The 17079-nt window shown below is 37.7% G+C and overlaps 1 protein-coding gene and 1 long non-coding RNA gene across 2 annotated transcripts; both read left to right on the top strand.

Annotated features, from left to right (window-relative positions):
- Positions 1 to 556: 556 nt before the first annotated feature.
- Positions 557 to 2237, top strand: LOC106384235 (probable pre-mRNA-splicing factor ATP-dependent RNA helicase DEAH2). Its single transcript, XM_013824233.3, has one exon. The coding sequence runs from the start codon at positions 936 to 938 to the stop codon at positions 2235 to 2237; it is 1302 nt and encodes a 433-aa protein (XP_013679687.2). The 5' UTR covers positions 557 to 935.
- A 4538-nt stretch (positions 2238 to 6775) lies between these two features.
- On the top strand, positions 6776 to 7779 carry LOC111212838. The gene is made up of 3 exons (XR_002663116.2): positions 6776 to 7135; positions 7317 to 7374; positions 7565 to 7779. It is a non-coding gene; the product is annotated as an uncharacterized LOC111212838 (long non-coding RNA).
- Positions 7780 to 17079: the final 9300 nt, after the last annotated feature.

The raw sequence follows: 17079 nt of genomic DNA, 5'->3' as shown, positions 1-17079 counted from the left end.
AATAATTAAACAGAGAATCACATACAAAATATGTGTTTTTTTTTAATTTGGACAGTTTGCATAAATACATTTTTAAATTTTTTTTAGTTATTCTATTGAAATAATATTTCTATATAATAATTTATGTTTTCATATTGTATTTAAAATATAATTGAACATCTATCATTTTAGTATATTGCATAATTTTATAAGTAAACACATTATTTTGTTTAAGTTGTTCAGTCCTAATATTTTAGTAAATTTTATGCATAGCACTGTATCTATGATATTATTTTTTTATTTTTTTTATCGATATATGATGTTTTTTGATGTTATGGTATTAAGTTTCCTGTTTTTTTTTACTAAATTAAGATTTCAAAATATTAACTATTTTAATTTTTTAGAATATTTTGTTTTTCATATTGCATGCTGTGTATTTTAACTAGCTCTGATTATCAAATACTTAAGGTTTGATTACGTGCTGTGTATGTGTATACAATAAATTAATAATACTGTACACAGATTATACTTGAATCTATTGCTTTAGATTTAAAAAGAGTAATCCTTCCATTAGGATTAAAAGAGTAATACATATGGGAAGGAGAGGAACGTAAGGCTTCGTTCTCAGGTATATATCTGGGTTCCCTCAAGCGATCAGGTATCCTTATATTCGTAATGATCCTTCGGCGTAAAATAAACTTGAGGTCCACTGCAGAGAAAAGGAAACTAAAGTTTTGTTGAAAGGAAATTTTCTAAATTATTTTTTATCAAAATTTCCTTTTCCAAAATACACTATGAAAAGGAAAATAGGGTTTGGTGACTATAAATATAGCAAGTGGTTACGACTTCATTCAATCTAAAGTAAGGGAAGCAAACAACTAAAAAGCATACAAGTACGAGAAGCTGGTGCGGGGTTTTTTGTTTGGTTTGTTTGTTTGTTGAAGAGAGTCGTGGATATGATGATGAAGAAGAAGTCAGAACGTAGGAATCTCCCAGTATGGGGGCAAAAAGAAGAGTTTCAACGAACATTCAAGGAGAATCAGATGGTGATGGTGACGGGTGAGACCGGTAGTGGTAAAACAACGCAGATCCCACAGTTTGTTTTAGAAGCAATGATGGATGAAATCCCTAGGTCTGATGATCAGTTGTTGGTTGGGTGCACGCAGCCTCATCGAGTTGCAGCCATGTCCGCGGCACGTCGTGTCGCTGAAGAGATGGATGTAAAGATCGGGGAAGAAGTCGGTTACACAGTCCGTTTTGAGGATCGCAGTAGCCCCCGAACGGTGCTCAAGTACCTGACTGATGTAATGCTTCTGAGGGAAGCTATGGTGGATCCACTCTTTTTGAGATACAAAGTGATTATCGTTGACGAAGTTCATGATAGAAGTTTAGCCACAGATTTACTTATTAGTAGTATTCTTAACCGCACCTTGATTAGCCGACCTGATCTTAAGCTTGTTGTTATGAGTGCAACCCTACAGGTTTTTAACAAAAGGTATTTTAGAGGTGCGCCTCTCATCAAAATCCCTTCTGGTAGGCTCCTCCATCCAGTGGAGATCTTGTACACTCGAGAACCTGTGATGGACTATCTCGAGTCTGCCATAAGCAAAGTTATCGAGATTCACATGTGTGAACCAACAGGTGACGTTCTTGTTTTCTTGACCGGGAAAGAAGAGATTGAACATGCTTGCAGCAGAATTGTCCGTAGTCTTGGAGATCAAGTCACCGTTGTGCCCTTGTATTCCTCTCTTCCACCAGCTTTGCAACACAAGATCTTCGATCCTACACCACCACCACTTTCAGTGAGAAAGATCATCGTCTCCACCAACGTTGCTGAGACTTCTTTGTGCATGGACGGGATTGTTTATGTGGTTGATCCTGGTTTCTCCAAGCAAAAGAACTATAGTTTTCTCACTACTGACGAAGTCTGGTTTGTGTCCCGAATATCACAAGCAAGTGCTTACCAGAGAGCAGGACGTGCCGGTAGGAAATGTTTTAGGCTCTACACTGAGAAGACTTTCAATGACTTCATGGATAAGGAGATTCCTGAGATCCTTAGATCAAACCTTGTTAAAACAGTTTTGACTTTGAAAAGGCTAGGGGTGGAGGACTTGACATTTTTTGAATATATAGATCCTCCTTCCACTCGAATGCTCTTTCGGGGCATGGAGGATTTGTTTCATCTTGGAGCAATGGATGACCAAGGTAACTTGACAAATATAGGCCACATGATGGAGAGTTTGGAAGAGCCACTTTGAATTTTTTTTTATAAAGTTCTTTTCACAGTATTTTTTTTTTTGTTGCTGAGAGATATATACTAAAATATATGAAAATTATTATAAGCGCGTAGCGTCAATTTTTATTTTATAAATATTATTAATTTTTTTTTGGGAAAAATAAATATTATTAAATTTATTTGTCGATTTGTTAACTTTGAGTTTATTTAAATTGTTTTTTTCATAATGAAGATAGCTTCTTAAATGGAAATAATTACAATTGGTGTTTTGTTTTTCTACGACAAGTTCAAGTGTTCGCCTTGTGTTTCATACTTGGGCATTTCCTTAATACACAAATAATAAAGAATGAGAAATAGATAGATAGCACTCAACAAAAGGTAAAGCTGTGGAAAGATGATTTAAAGGCCTAAATTAGGATTGTTTCCAGCGAGGATAAGAGAGATCGCCAGACCACGACTAAACGCTTGGTTAAAACATCATACGTGTTTGAAAGGTCGAGAGAAATGGGAACCACGAGCAGAACGCAACGGGAAGGAATATGAGCATTCCCATTCCTGCATCATAGAGCCTTGCTAGTGAACGGATTGACTTCCACATCCTTCAGCATCCGTCATGTTATTACCAAAAAGAGTGGACTCCCCACCGTCTGTAATATGTGAGATAGCCATAAGAAAAAGCTTCACCAAAACTGATATATCTAAAGAAATATCTTATAGCCTCTTACCTCTGCCAGCTTTTCTTTCCAAATAAGACTGAAGCATGAGAGCTTTCCTATAATACATCATCCCCCGAACTGCAGATATAATGACAGATAACATGTAAACAAAAAAAAAAAAAACACTGAAAATATACATGGGAAAAATGTGTAATGATTTTTTACATATCTGTTCTAGCTAACGTTTGTCCACGGTAAGAAGCCCAAAATCGAAGTTCAAGTATGTCTCTCTCATTACGTAGATCGCCTTCTAACGCATTTTCATCTTGTCCTATTCGTGCAAGAAAATTTTTCCACTCATCTGCAACATATCTTTTTTTTTTTTGAATAATATGTAAAATTTATTCAGAAAAAGTAGTTTTTACAGCCATAGCTACTTTAGATAGAAAAGTTTGTCTTCACAAAATAAAATTTAAACTATCTTGTGGAGAACCATAGTTGCAAAGCACCCTCATAGGACCGAATTCTCTTGGAGTCCATTATTAGACATTGATTACGAATCTGTCTGTCGATGATTGTAATCAGGTGTCCTGCTAGAACCGGCTGAGATCCATGACGACGGTTGTTTCTTTCCCTCCAAATGGAATGCAAAGCCACTTGGAAGCTGTAGCGTACTAGGTAGAGGTTCAACGTCGAGAGATTTTTATCTGCAAGGATCACCATAATTCGTTGCCATTGATCAGTGAAACGTGAGAGAAGTAGTCCCTGCGCCAGCCCCGACCAGACCTCCCGAGAGTATCTGCAACTGAAAAAAAGATGATCTCTTGTTTCCAGATGTTGTTGGCACAAAACACAGCTCGCATCAATACCAACATTCCATAAGAGCATTCTGTCTCCAGTTGTTAATCGGTTATGCATTGCTAGCCAAGCCATGAATGCATATTTTGGTGTTGCATAAGGAAACCAGATGCTAGCGTGCCAACTCACCGTAGGCGCATGACTTCGAAGAAGAGACCATGTATTTTGCGTACTGAACTTTGGTTTAAAAATGTCTGTATTAGACTTCCAGACTGGTACATCTTTTCCCATTGTCATCTTGTTACGCTGCTTATGAAGAGCCTCCTCAATCATAGTGTAAAGGTCTGAGCGATGCCGACGAGGCCGTCTAGAGACAGCAGTTGCCACACTTGCCCTCAATGAAATCCCCATGTCTACACATCCCCGGACTCCCGTAAGATCCAGAAGACGACCCATATCTGACCAAGCATCATACCAAAACGAGGAATCTTGACCATTTCTCATCTGCAACATATCAAAATATCAATAAGAGAATATTATTCACCTATTCATTACAGAAGTAACTTATTAGTAAGAAACATCTTTAAAAAAAAAGCTAGGCAAATGTCACACCTGGATATATTTTCTGAAGGTAAAACAATATTGATATCCCGTCCTCATTTCTCTTAGTGAGTTCAGCCATGCTGTATAGCACAACCTCAGAATAATATGGAGTGAAGACACTGAAAACAAAAGTTCAAAGGAAGATAGTAAGCTTGTGAAGAGCTTGTAATTAACGATAAAAAGTTGAAAGTAAGGAGAAAAAAATGCCTGAAGGATAACATCTTGTCAACAGACTTTGGTGGTGGCACATCCATGAAAAGGGAATTGGTGAAGAATTGCAGTCTACGTCTGGCCTCAAGGTTTCTAGGAACATGCGCCGCAGAATCTTTGATAGTAAACAGAGAGTACAATCTTCTGACGAGAGCTTTCTGCAAACCAAAGATAATTATCAGCCTAACAGAATATAAACGAGTGTAATTTTAACCTTGAGAACAAATATCATTCATAATACCAGCTCTGGATCTTTAGGCCATTTCAACTCTGTAAAAAGCCGAACTTCGTTCCAGGCTTGAGTTAAGTTGTTCCACATTTCATACTGACCCCTACACAGCAACATATTTTTGGAAAATTATTAAAGAAAGTCACATTCATGAGTTTGCACAAAACGCAGCTTGTAATGTACCTCATATTAAAATTTAATACGTTAAGCCGTATAACATCGTATAGATCCTGAAGTGCTTTGATAGCTCCTTTTGCACGTGGTGTTAGGAGTTTTCAACTCTCTTAAGACAAATGATGTATTATAAAAGATTGTCAAACCAATTTTAAGAGATTCAAAGCACCGAGAATGCAAGTACGTACTTAATCTAAGTGCAACCGATAATTTGGATGGTTTTAAACTACTACTAATAATAGAATGCAATAACAGAACTATAAAACAATAAAAGAAGTGACTTTCTTTGGTTATGATAAAAGAAAACTCATGGGTACAGAAATTAGACCTTGGGTGATCAAGTTTCAAACTAAGGATGGCAAATGATCAATCAAAATATCAACTCTTAGCTTAGACACAGTTTTAAACAAACTCTATGTCTAGATGAATGCTCATTTACTAACATATTTCAAACATCAAATGTCTTTGGTTGAATAATATGAAAGCAATCATTACTAACAAGTCTATTGGATATCTTATCATCTTTAACAACAAATGTTTTTGGTAAAGTATGTTAAAAAGCTTAGGAGAGTTGTCTCAGGCATTTCATCAAACACCTTGTGGGTGAGAAATGCCTAAAAATCAACTTTTGAGAGACCAACTCAGAAGATGCATTATGAATACTCTACTAGCAAGGAATAAGAAGGATCTACACTATAACATCCTAGATCTACCCTAATCACTCTTAATCTCCCTAACCCATGAATTCAAGAGTGGATTACTCACTACTCTTCATGATTCTTCTTAAACCCATATTGGATTTCAGATTAATCATGTAGAGAAATACAGATAATAGATTAGAAATCAACAGGATAACATATGATCAAATGAATCAAACAGATGAACTTTTTCAAGAGGTTTTTGGTGGTTTTCTCAAAGATAAAAGATGATCTCCCTCCTCCCTTTCCAAAAGGTACTTAAACTTAGGTTTAAAAAGTGTAAAACGTCAAGACAAATGACCAAAAGGTCTCTGGAAAATCATAAGTTTCGACTGAGTAAATGACGCGCAGAGACTTCGTGTTGTTGCTCCGGGAAGTCGCTCTGGCTTGGGAGCGACCTCAGGTGGTCGCTCTGAGAGGTCGTTTCAGGCCTATTTTTTTGGCCTCCAAAGTGATGAAAAGGCGAGTGACGTAGGTGGGTCGCTCTGGAGTTCGCTCTGGGTTGGGAGCTACCTTATGGTGTCGCTCTGGAAGGTCACTTTGCGATGCTCGACTAGGAAATTGATCATAAATCCTTCATTACATCTCCAAATGATTTGAAACCACTTCCACTAGAAAGCTAACTCAATTTTCTGTGTTTCCACAAAATCTTAGCAACAGAAGATTTCTCTACAGCCTCCATCCATGCTCATCTTTAACCCCTTTTTGGATCACAATGCTCCCAAACATCTCTAATCACTCCATGGCACACTCCAACACCTAATAAGGACAATGAATGCAATATGGACTCTAAAGATGCCCAATTCTTAATCTATATGATCAAAATGTACAAGAATTAATGGCTAAAATCATGTAATTATACAAGATATCAGCATGCTCAAGGTGTTTCATTTTCTTTCTGTTCAAGAAAAATAAAATAAAATAAAACTCCATCTAACATAACTTTCAGCACACTGAAGATTACTAGTTACTACTAGAATAAAACTAAGAACCGGTTCAATAGTCAGCACTAGCAATGCGAATACCAGGATTCCCAAGAGTGCAGTCACTCTCGTGATAACAAGGGAGAGTTTGTTCAGCTGAAAATTATGATGTATCTTTCTATTCTTTATGCTGGTATCGATGTCTTCGTAGATTCTTGAGAAATTACTTAAAATAACTCTAATTAATCATAAAATGACTAGACTAACTCATATAATTTTGAAATTACTAGACTAACTCTTGAAATATACAAACTTACAGTTTTGCCATCAGTAAAATAAAGCCTAATTAGAAAAAGAAATACATTTTAATATTATGAAAGGAACAAAAAAAAAAGCAAATACTTTGTCGGGTTTCTTCACCAAACGCTCTCTTCGTCGTCTCCGTCACCTCCATCTCCGACGGTCCCTTTTTCCTCACAACCGCCTTTGTCTCTGTCATCTCTACCGTACTTCGACTTTGTCTCCGGCATCCTCCACGATAATTCACCTTCGTCTCTTTCCTACTCGACAAACTCGAAATCGATTTCACCACAGTCACATCCGGCTTCAATTGCAAGTTACTCTAATCTGTGAGTCTTTAATCTATGCTATTGGAGTTGTTATTATCATAGATTAATTAATTGCACGTTGAAATTTTGGAACCCTAATTTCCAATTTCATCTAACCTTCGACTTTCAAATCTGTTAAATTCAAAAAACGTGAGATTTGTGAAGGGTTGTATTTAATAATTGCCATTTACTCATTGCCAAGGTTTAATTTAGCAAAGAGAGCAACAACCTCTGCAAACTCAACTCTTACAAGCACTCTGGTGATGACACAATTTTTTTTCCCCCTCTAAATTCTTGTTAATTCGTTGGATAGAATGTTGTTTACGGACACAAGTTACTGCGTTTAGGTAGTGCACAGTCTAAAGTTTGGATGTTTTGTTTTGAATTTTGTTGGTTTACATGTGATTAACGGTTGGATTTTTTTGCTTTGATTTCGGGTTTGGCGAACAGGAAGACGGTGACCACCATTCAGGTAGCTGACAAGGAGAAAGGTGTGGTACCACTACAAGAAAACAGGGGGATTCTGATTGCCGAAATCGTCGGTAATTCGTCGGAATCGGTCTATTCCGACGAATTTCCGACGAACCCGTCCGTCGGTATCGTTTCGTCGGAAAAAAAAAATTCGTCGGAATTTCGTCAGAAATTCCGACGACTTTCTGACGAATACCAAGAAACGTCATTCTGACGAACTTCCGACGATATTACGATGCGGCTACACGAGACCAGAGTTCATCGGAAAACTACAATTCCGACGAACGTGGTTCCTCGGTTTATTCCGACGAACTGTAGGCGTCGGAATTTACCGACGGACATCGGTCGTCGGAATATACCGACGAACCACGTTCGTCGGTATATTCCGACGAAAATGAGTTTGTCGGTAAATTCCGACGGATATATGTCCGTCGGTATATTCCGACGACCGTTGTCCGTCGGTATATACCCTTTTTTTTTTACAAATTAATTTTGCATTTTTATATATTTTTTGATATTAATAAATTTAAAAAATTGGAAATTTAAAACTAATAATATTATAAAATTTAAATTCATAAAAACCGAAATAGGAAAAAAACATTCATAAAGTTTAAAATTCATACAAACCGAAATAGAAAAAAAAAACATTCCGAAAGTTTTATAAAGCCGAAATAAACTAAGAAGAACTCGAAGACATCAAACGATCTAGCTTCTGCATAATCTCGGTGTTGAACTTCTTCTGGGATGCCAACTCAGCAAGGATAGTGGCATTCTCCGAACGGATAGTGGCATTCTCCGAAAGGATAGTGGTGTTCTGCTCCTCCAATGCCCCAATCCGTTCATCTTTGTCATGTAGCTCCTCGAGAATCATGGGATCGGCATACGGAGCTTGTGAAGAAGATGCCGGATACGAAGAAGCACGACGGGCCAACCCAACTAAACGGCCTCCTTTCCTTTTAGGAACCGCCTACAAAAATATTTAAAGTAAGTAAATATGGACAAGTAAGTAATCGACATTATAAAAAAAATATATTAATAAAAAAAATTACCTTTTCAACCATCTCATTTATTTGCAATAGAGACAGGTTGGTTGAAGCTCCCGTGGAGTCGCCGTCATCAGAGAGAGGCTGAGATTGAGAAACTATCTCAGCTTCCACCAAATCAACTACACCTCTGATCACGGGGTCCTGAATTTGACCCGTCGTCTTGTTAGTGTGAGCCACCTTAATGAGTTGGAGACGATCAACGGGATTACCGTCATTTGCTTCGATCTAAAAAAACCGCCATTATTAGCCAAAAAATATATAAAATATTTATTTAAAAAATATAAAGATAAATAATAATAAAAAACTTACAAGTTCATCCTCCTTAGTAGACATGGAGCAAGCGCCGAGGTTGTGCACATACATACCTTTCCCGCCACGATCGCTCTTCCGGTTCCTGGAGTTCCTAGAAGACGTCTCTGCAGTGTCTTCCCTCTCCCAATGAGCTATCAACTGCTCCCACACCCCCCCGTTGATGAACCGTGGCTTCTTGTTCTTCTGCCAAACTGTCTTCCACGCGTTTATCTGCTTTGTGTAAGAGTCCATGGCCTTTTCGTTGAATTTCTTACGGACTGTTTCCGTAAGATCGGAGTGCCAGTTGAACTCTTGCTACAAAACAAACACAATTTAATAAGTAAATATATGTAAAAAAATGTAAAAACTTAAAAAAAATGAAGGGTTACTATACCGCAAACTGACGAAACCACAACTCTCGTTCGTCGGAAGGGATCACACTCCACTTTGGATATCCAAATCGGAGCATGGAGTACATCATCTGGTTGATGCTCCGGCTAATGCCATGTTTCGACTTGGTGAACCTTTAAAAAAAAATACAAGTTAGCAAGTTAATTAAAGCAAAAAATATAACGGTACAAATAAAAAAAAATACTAACCAAGTGCTATGGCCTCGTCGTGGGTTGAGTTGGAGAAACGGGAGATGCTCTCGACCTGGTTGTTGAACCAATAGATGAACCGGCATGACCCCCGGATCCTGTTGAGCAGCAGCGTGAGGGGCAGAGGGAGCTGGAGCGGGAATATATGCGGGAACCGAGTCATGAGACGATACCTGATTACGCGTTTAAGCACACACCAATTAACCTAATGTGCCAACAATACCACAATCGAATGGTATGTCATTGTAGCATTTTAGGATCGAATCCACAGAGAACTAGAGACTTATAACACCAAGAATACACAAACCTTCCTAATCTAAGCAAACAAGAAGATAGATGATTTGTAACAAACTAATATCCTAGAAATATAAACAAGTGAATCCATGGGCTAAGGGAATTGACTTCAAGTAACTAAGATCCAATCTAGGTGACAAGCTTTCAATCAAAGTAATCTCTTAAGTCTAAACACAATTTTAGACAAGTCCTATGTCTAGGTAAATGTCCATTTGCTTAGAAATCATTAAACATCAAATGTCTTTGGCTTAATTCAATCAAGCAATCTTTAAGTTCAAGTTTAATAACTATCTAGCAATTTTAACATCAAGTGTCCTTGGCTAATCTCACTAGAGCTTAGTTGAGTTGATTCAAACACTTCATCTAATCATGTCTGATGAGAAGTGTTTAGAAATCAGGTTTAGAGTGATCAAGACTAAACAAGCATTAAAAATACTCAACAAGCAAGTTCATACAAGGATCTAATACAATAACACCATAGATCTTCACTAAGTTACTCTAATCTCCCTAACCCATGAATTCTTAAGGAAACTACTCACTAATCTCCATGAAAACACTTAATCTCATAATAGATTGAAGCATATTCAAGTAGATAAAACAGAGAATAAAGATAAACAAGGATTAAACAAGCAAATTCAAGAGAATAAGAAGAAAAGAAACTAAAGATTCAAGCTTTCTCTCTCAAGAGTTCTTGTGTTCTTCATAAAAAAGTAGATAGATCCCCCATTATTGTCTGAAAAGTAGTTATATATTACTAAAACTCGAGCTGGGGTTGACCCATAAAAACAGATATTTTTCTCCGTAGTGACCATAAAAGGTCGCTACAAGAGGTCACTACGCCTGTAGCGACCTTAAATGCCCGCTACGGGTGGCCGCTAGGACACTTAGACGATTTTTTCGCATTCTTGAACTCATAGCGACCTCATTATGCCGCTACGGAAGACCGCTACAGAAAGCGCTTCAACTATAGCGGTCTCTCTAACCCGCTACACACTCCCGCTACGGTACTTAGGCGCCTCAGCTCTATCTTCTGTAGCGACCATCTTTTGCCGCTACGCCTGGCCGCTAGGAATGTCATATTGATATGTGTGTAGTATTTTGATCATAAATCCCTCAATACAGCTCTAAACGACTTGAAACCACCTCCATTGTAAAGCTAACTCAATTTCCAGTGTCTCCACAAATTTTGAGCTTCAGAAGAGATCTTTAAGGCCTTCATCCGTGTTCATCTTTCACTCTTTGGACTCAAAATCCCTCCAATGGTCTTCTAACTCATCCATGGTGCTCTCCAACACCTGATATGTACAAATGCAATGATATGCAACCTAAATGTGCCTAAATGATACTCTAAATGACCAAACCATGCAAGAATAAGAAGTTAAAAACATGTAAATTCACAAGATATCAATACCGATGCACGGGAACCGCTCACCGAACTACGTCGAAGACGGGCTGCGGGGCGGGCTTCATCCTCGGCCCTAAAAAAAAAAATTAACCCATCAAACATATTTTCATTTATATATTTACAAAAGGTTTTATAAACGTTTTAAAAAAAACTATTATCACCTGTGCCACTATAATTTTCAGCAAAGATTGCAGTTTCTTCATTGATCACCTGTGCCACTATAGATCCTTCCACCCTGCTTTGATTTTTGACCATCTTCTTCAGATGATGCATATAACGCTCAAAAATATACATCCATCTGTACTGCACAGGACCACCAAGTTCCAATTCTCTTGCGAGATGAATAGCAAGATGTTCCATTACATCAAAGAATGATGGAGGAAATATCTTCTCAAGGTTGCACATGCGGACTGGTGCGTTTGTCTTCAAATTATTAATACCCTCTTCAGTCAATACTCTGCTGCATAAGTCACGGAAAAAAACACTAATCCCTGCAATTGCTTCATGAACATTACGTGGCAATAATGCTGAAAAGGCAAACGGAAGGAGGCGCTGCATAATTACATGACAATCATGACTCTTCAAGCCAGTAAACTTTCCTTCGCTTCTATCAACGCAGTTCCCCAAATTTGATGCATATCCGTCAGGAAATTTCACTTTCTCTGTAATCCAATCAAAGAACTCTTCTTTTCTAGCACCATCTAGCCGATAAATGGGAAAAGGGGCCGTACCGTTCTCATCAACGTGAAGTTCAGAACGATCACAAATATCGACTAAATCCAACCTTGACTTCAAATTATCCTTCGTTTTACCTTGGATGTTAAGGACTGTGTTCATCAGATTATCGAAGAAGTTCTTCTCAATATGCATGACATCTAAATTATGCCGCAATAGATGACTCTCCCAATATGGTAGATCCCAGAAAATACTCTTTTTGTGCCAGTTATGTAGCTCTCCAACCGCATTGACTCGAATGTTTTCATGTCCACCTACATCTGGCGTCCTTTCTGCATCAAAATACCTAAACTGCTTCAACAAATCTTTCCCACTAACTTCCTCAGGTGGACCATCAAACACCTGCTTGTTCTTCGTAAACGAAGTCTTACTCCTGCGGTATGGATGATCAGGTGGTAGAAATCGTCTGTGACAGTCAAACCAACACGTTTTCCTTCCGTTCTTTAGTTGGAAAGCATCTGTGTCATCTTGACAATATGGACATGATAGCTTCTCATGTGTTGTCCATCCAGATAACATACCATATGCTGGAAAGTCACTTATTGTCCACATAAGTACTGCTCGCATCTGAAAGTTTTCTTTGCGCGGAACATCGTATGTCTCAAAACCATGCGCCCATAGTTGTTGCAACTCATATATTAGTGGTTGAAGAAACACATCTAGTGATCTTTTAGGATGATCTGGCCCGGGGACTAGAATTGAGAGAAACAAAAACTCTCGTCGCATGCACAAGCTCGGCCGTAAGTTGTACGGTGTCACAATAACTGGCCATAGAGAATACTGCCTTCCATGCTTTCCAAATGGGCTGAAACCATCAGTAGATAATCCAAGATAAACATTTCTTCTCTCTTCCGCAAATTCTGGATATGTTGACTGGAAATGTTTCCAAGCCTTTGCATCTGAAGGATGTCTAATCTCACCATTTGTGAAATGCTCTGCATGCCATCTCATTGCTTTTGCTGTGCGCTCACACTGATACAACCTCTTCAATCTTTCCGTCAAAGGCAAATACCACATTCTTTTGAATGGGATCGGAACTCTTCCCCTCGTCTCCTGATAACGAGGTTTCCCACAAAATTTGCATACATTCCGTGTCTCATCCGCTCTCCAGTAGATCATGCAGTTGTCAATACATACATCTATCACTTCATACGGTAGTTGAAGACCTGCAACAAGTTTCTGAACCTCGTAGTATGAACCCGGTGCAAGGTTATCCTCAGGTAGAATACCTTTGACAAAATCAGTAATCGCATCCATACATTCTTCAGCCAAATTATAGTCTGTCTTAATACCCATTAATCTAGTTGCAGATGATAAGACTGAATGACCATCTCTACAATTTTGATACAAAGGTTGTTTTCCTGCATCCAACATGTCAAAAAATCTCCTAGACTCGGGGTTTGGTTCTTCCCCTCTATAATGATCATGTACCATCTGCTCAGTACCTACACCATAATCTATATCCGTTCTAGATTCTTCTAACCTAATATCAGGCTGAGGTTCACTAACAGGCTGAGGTTCGCTAGTACTACCATATTCATAACCAGTTTCCCCATGAAGGTACCAAACTTTATAATTACGTGAAAACCCTTTCATATACAAATGAGTCCAAACATCAAATTCTTTTATAACCTTATTATTATTGCAAGAAGAGCAGGGACATCTTAACATACCACTTTTTGCATCCGGTTGCTGTTGAACAAGCCTCATGAATTCTCCAATCCCTTGAACGTATTCTTCCGTAAGCAAATTGGTGTTCGGATCCAAATGAGGTTTATCCATCCACGAACGATAATAAACTTCTGAAGACATGATTTTCACGGAATTGTTATGACTAAAGAGAATGAAGAGAGAATGAAGTGTGAATGAGTTGAATGAGGAGGGGTTGTATTTATAGGAAATTGCTTACGGACCTCCGACGACTTTCCGACGAAATTCCGACGGATGTAAAGAAGTCCGTCGGAATTCCGTCGGAATTGTCCAATCCCAAACGGCTATACAACGGTCATATGTATTTGTCGGCAACGGTCACATGGTTCGTCGGAATTCCGTCGGAAAATACCGATGGAATTCCGACGACTTTGCTGTTAATCGGAATGTCGTCGGAATTTCGTCAGAATATACCGACGAACTTCCGACGACTACAACGGTTACATTTTTTATCGGAATGTCGTCGAAAAGTCGTCGGAAAATTCCGACGAACCGTATGTCGTCGGAATTCCGTCGGAAATGGCCGACGGAATTCCGACGACTTCATTTTTTTGGATTTGGTCGGAAATTTGTCAGTATTCCGTCGCAAATGTCCGACGACCTTGGTGTCCGTCGGAAGCTCCGTCGGAATTAGGAGTGTTTTCTTGTGGTGTACTTGAAACCACCAAGACAAAGAAACAAAGCAAGCTTAAGCTCTATGTTAACAAGTCTGTCCTCAAGGAGTTTCCTATGATGGCCAAAGCTGTTGCCAACCAGGTATTAAACCTGATTTGAAGAAGACAACACTTGCTAGGCTCAGCGTGATCAGAAAAGGCCTTAGAGTCGCCAAGTCTGGTCCCAAGGAAAAGAAGCAGGCTTAAAGATTTGACCGTTTACTGAACATTTTACTTCTGGAAAACCTTTGTTTTGTGATTTCAGACAAATTTTTGTAGGTTATAAAGATCTTTCATGGATAATTCACTTTCTTGCTTAAAACACCTCCATTGTTTTGTTTTTTTCTTTCTCAGAATGATATTAAAATGTAGTAAGCTGGTTGCTGTCTAGCTGCTCTTTGATCTTGATATTGTGAATAAAAAAATATGTTTTGCCTCAGGCTCCAAAGTAGACTCGCACTGCAAATACTGGTCAAATGTCATGCTGTTGACTTTTTATGGACATATGATATCACTAAATAAAGTGGGAAGTGACGCAATGTCTATATGTGTTATTAACCAAATATGAAATTGTAAGAACTAAATACGATAGGAACCAAGACACAATAGAAACACAAGCGAATTTTCTACATAAAAAATAGATTTTACTAGTTGATCTTTTTTTGTCAATATTTTACTTGATTCATTCCATAAGTTAAAACATACAAGAGTTCCACTTTATTACATAGCCAGAGTTTTTCATTCTACCCTTTTTAGCTAGTTTATCAGCTACATCATTGGCAATTATTGGAATCTTTAAGTAAAATCAAAATGAGAACCTTTTATGAGGTTTAGGATGTCTCAACATAGGTCTAATGATGATTGTATTGAGCTCTCAATTCACTTTCCCCCTGGTTTCTTTTGGATAGTTGCTCATTAATATAAACCAGGTTTAATCAAACATTATTTTGAATCTGGTTTACATAAACCTATATTTCCGTTGATAAATATGTCACAACATAAATTAAAAAACCTGCCACCACATAAACAAAAAGTCTACCAACAATTTTAAGTCGGATTTATAACTCTACCATAAGAAAATAAATCGAACATAAGAAAATAAGTCGGTACATAAAAAAATAAGTTGACCACAAACATCTACTACTTATAACAAATCTGTTACCTCATTCGACAGACATATTCTTAAAATTATGTTTTCTGTTCAAATCGGACAATTAACTCTGCCGTGAAAACAAATCTGACATTTCTAAGAAAGTATTGACACCACCTTAACGGTAGATTTTTTCTTTTATACAGATTTTATAAACAGACTTATTATTCGACAGATTTATTTTCAAAAAAATAAATCTGTCGTCGATCAAATGTTAAGGGCACTTTGGTAATAATTTTTTTTGTTATAGCTAAGGACAAGGATAATTTCGACCAGAAAAATATTCTAATAATTTTCAAAATATATGAGTTATTCTAGTAATAACACAATTAATTTATGTCATTTTAGTAAACTTCCCTAGATTCTTTCCACCCTACAAAATTTCACGAGAAATATCATTCTTTTATCCAGCAAAAATCTGTGCAAGTCATTTTAAAACTTATAAGAAAAAAAACAATTACCACATCCTCCCCTCTGCTTCCAGAGTTTCTGTTAGGACAAGTCTAAGAGTGTGATAGACTTCCTTAACAGCATACTTCATATAGTCATCTCTCGCGATCCTCTCCACAATCTCGTCTTGTGAATTACTCTCAGCAGCAATCTCTTTGGCCAACAATATCTACAGTAGATTATAGGAAAATTTCACTAAGAAATGATCTCATATGCGATTGTTATGGAAATCAATGAGGCTAACTAACGTTGAGTCTTAATACACAAGCAGGTAAAGTAACAAACGCACCTTGCTGGAAAGAAGAAAAAGTGGCCACTGAACCAATGGGAAAATAACGTTCTAGCTGATTGTCTAGCCAAAGAGGCATTGAATGTATCTGAGACTTTGAGGGTTGGGGATGCTTTCATTGCTCCTAACTAACCTTTTATTAGTATTAATCGAAATGTGTTTCAAAAAAAAAGAACCAATGGGAGCCTACCAGAATTCTTGGGCATCATGAGAAATTCCATCTCACTAGAAAATTGTTCCATATGAGGAAACGAAACCATAAAAAAGTTGAAACTAAGAACACTAGGCACACAGATTAGTTACTGAAAAAGGATAAAGCACTTACAAATCAGTGATGTAGTCTTCCTCTCGTAGACATTTTATTATTTGGTTCCAAAAAGGAGCAAAATGTGCTGCATCTACTATATTCTTCCTATCCACAGCCTTCGAATTGATAATCACATGCAGCGTGAGAAGAAAACTAACATGACATACCATACGTTCATTAGTGATTCATAAATGTAAAACAGGCCAACAGGTACCTGATAAGAAGGATCAGACGTCCTGCACATAATTTTATATAATAGGCAAAAGGTAATGAAGAGGAGAAAGTGTTAATATTTAAGATAGAGAAAAGGAGATGACAGATGGAAAGGAACCTAACCGATTGGTAAGAGGGACGTGAAGAGCCCTCATAAAAGCCCCTGGAATTGTTTGTGAATTGCTTCCAAAGATTTTATCTGTGAAAATTGCAAGGAAACGTAAGGACATACCCTCTTACAGATAGTGTAGTAACAGATTTATATACCTTAATCTTGACATATGTAGACAGAGAAGTGTAACCACCTCTCCCAAACGATCTCTAGCACCTAGCAAGAAACCGAAAAAAGCAG

Source organism: Brassica napus, chromosome C3 (assembly GCF_020379485.1).
Source record: "Brassica napus cultivar Da-Ae chromosome C3, Da-Ae, whole genome shotgun sequence".
Lineage (NCBI taxonomy): Eukaryota > Viridiplantae > Streptophyta > Magnoliopsida > Brassicales > Brassicaceae > Brassica > Brassica napus.
Note: the sequence above shows the minus strand (reverse complement) of the source record. Positions and strands in the feature narration are given on the sequence as shown.

Excerpts from the sequence above, each read along its gene's own strand:
- LOC106384235 (XM_013824233.3), top strand. The coding sequence starts at position 936 with ATGATGATGAAGAAGAAGTCAGAACGTAGGAATCTCCCAGTATGGGGG.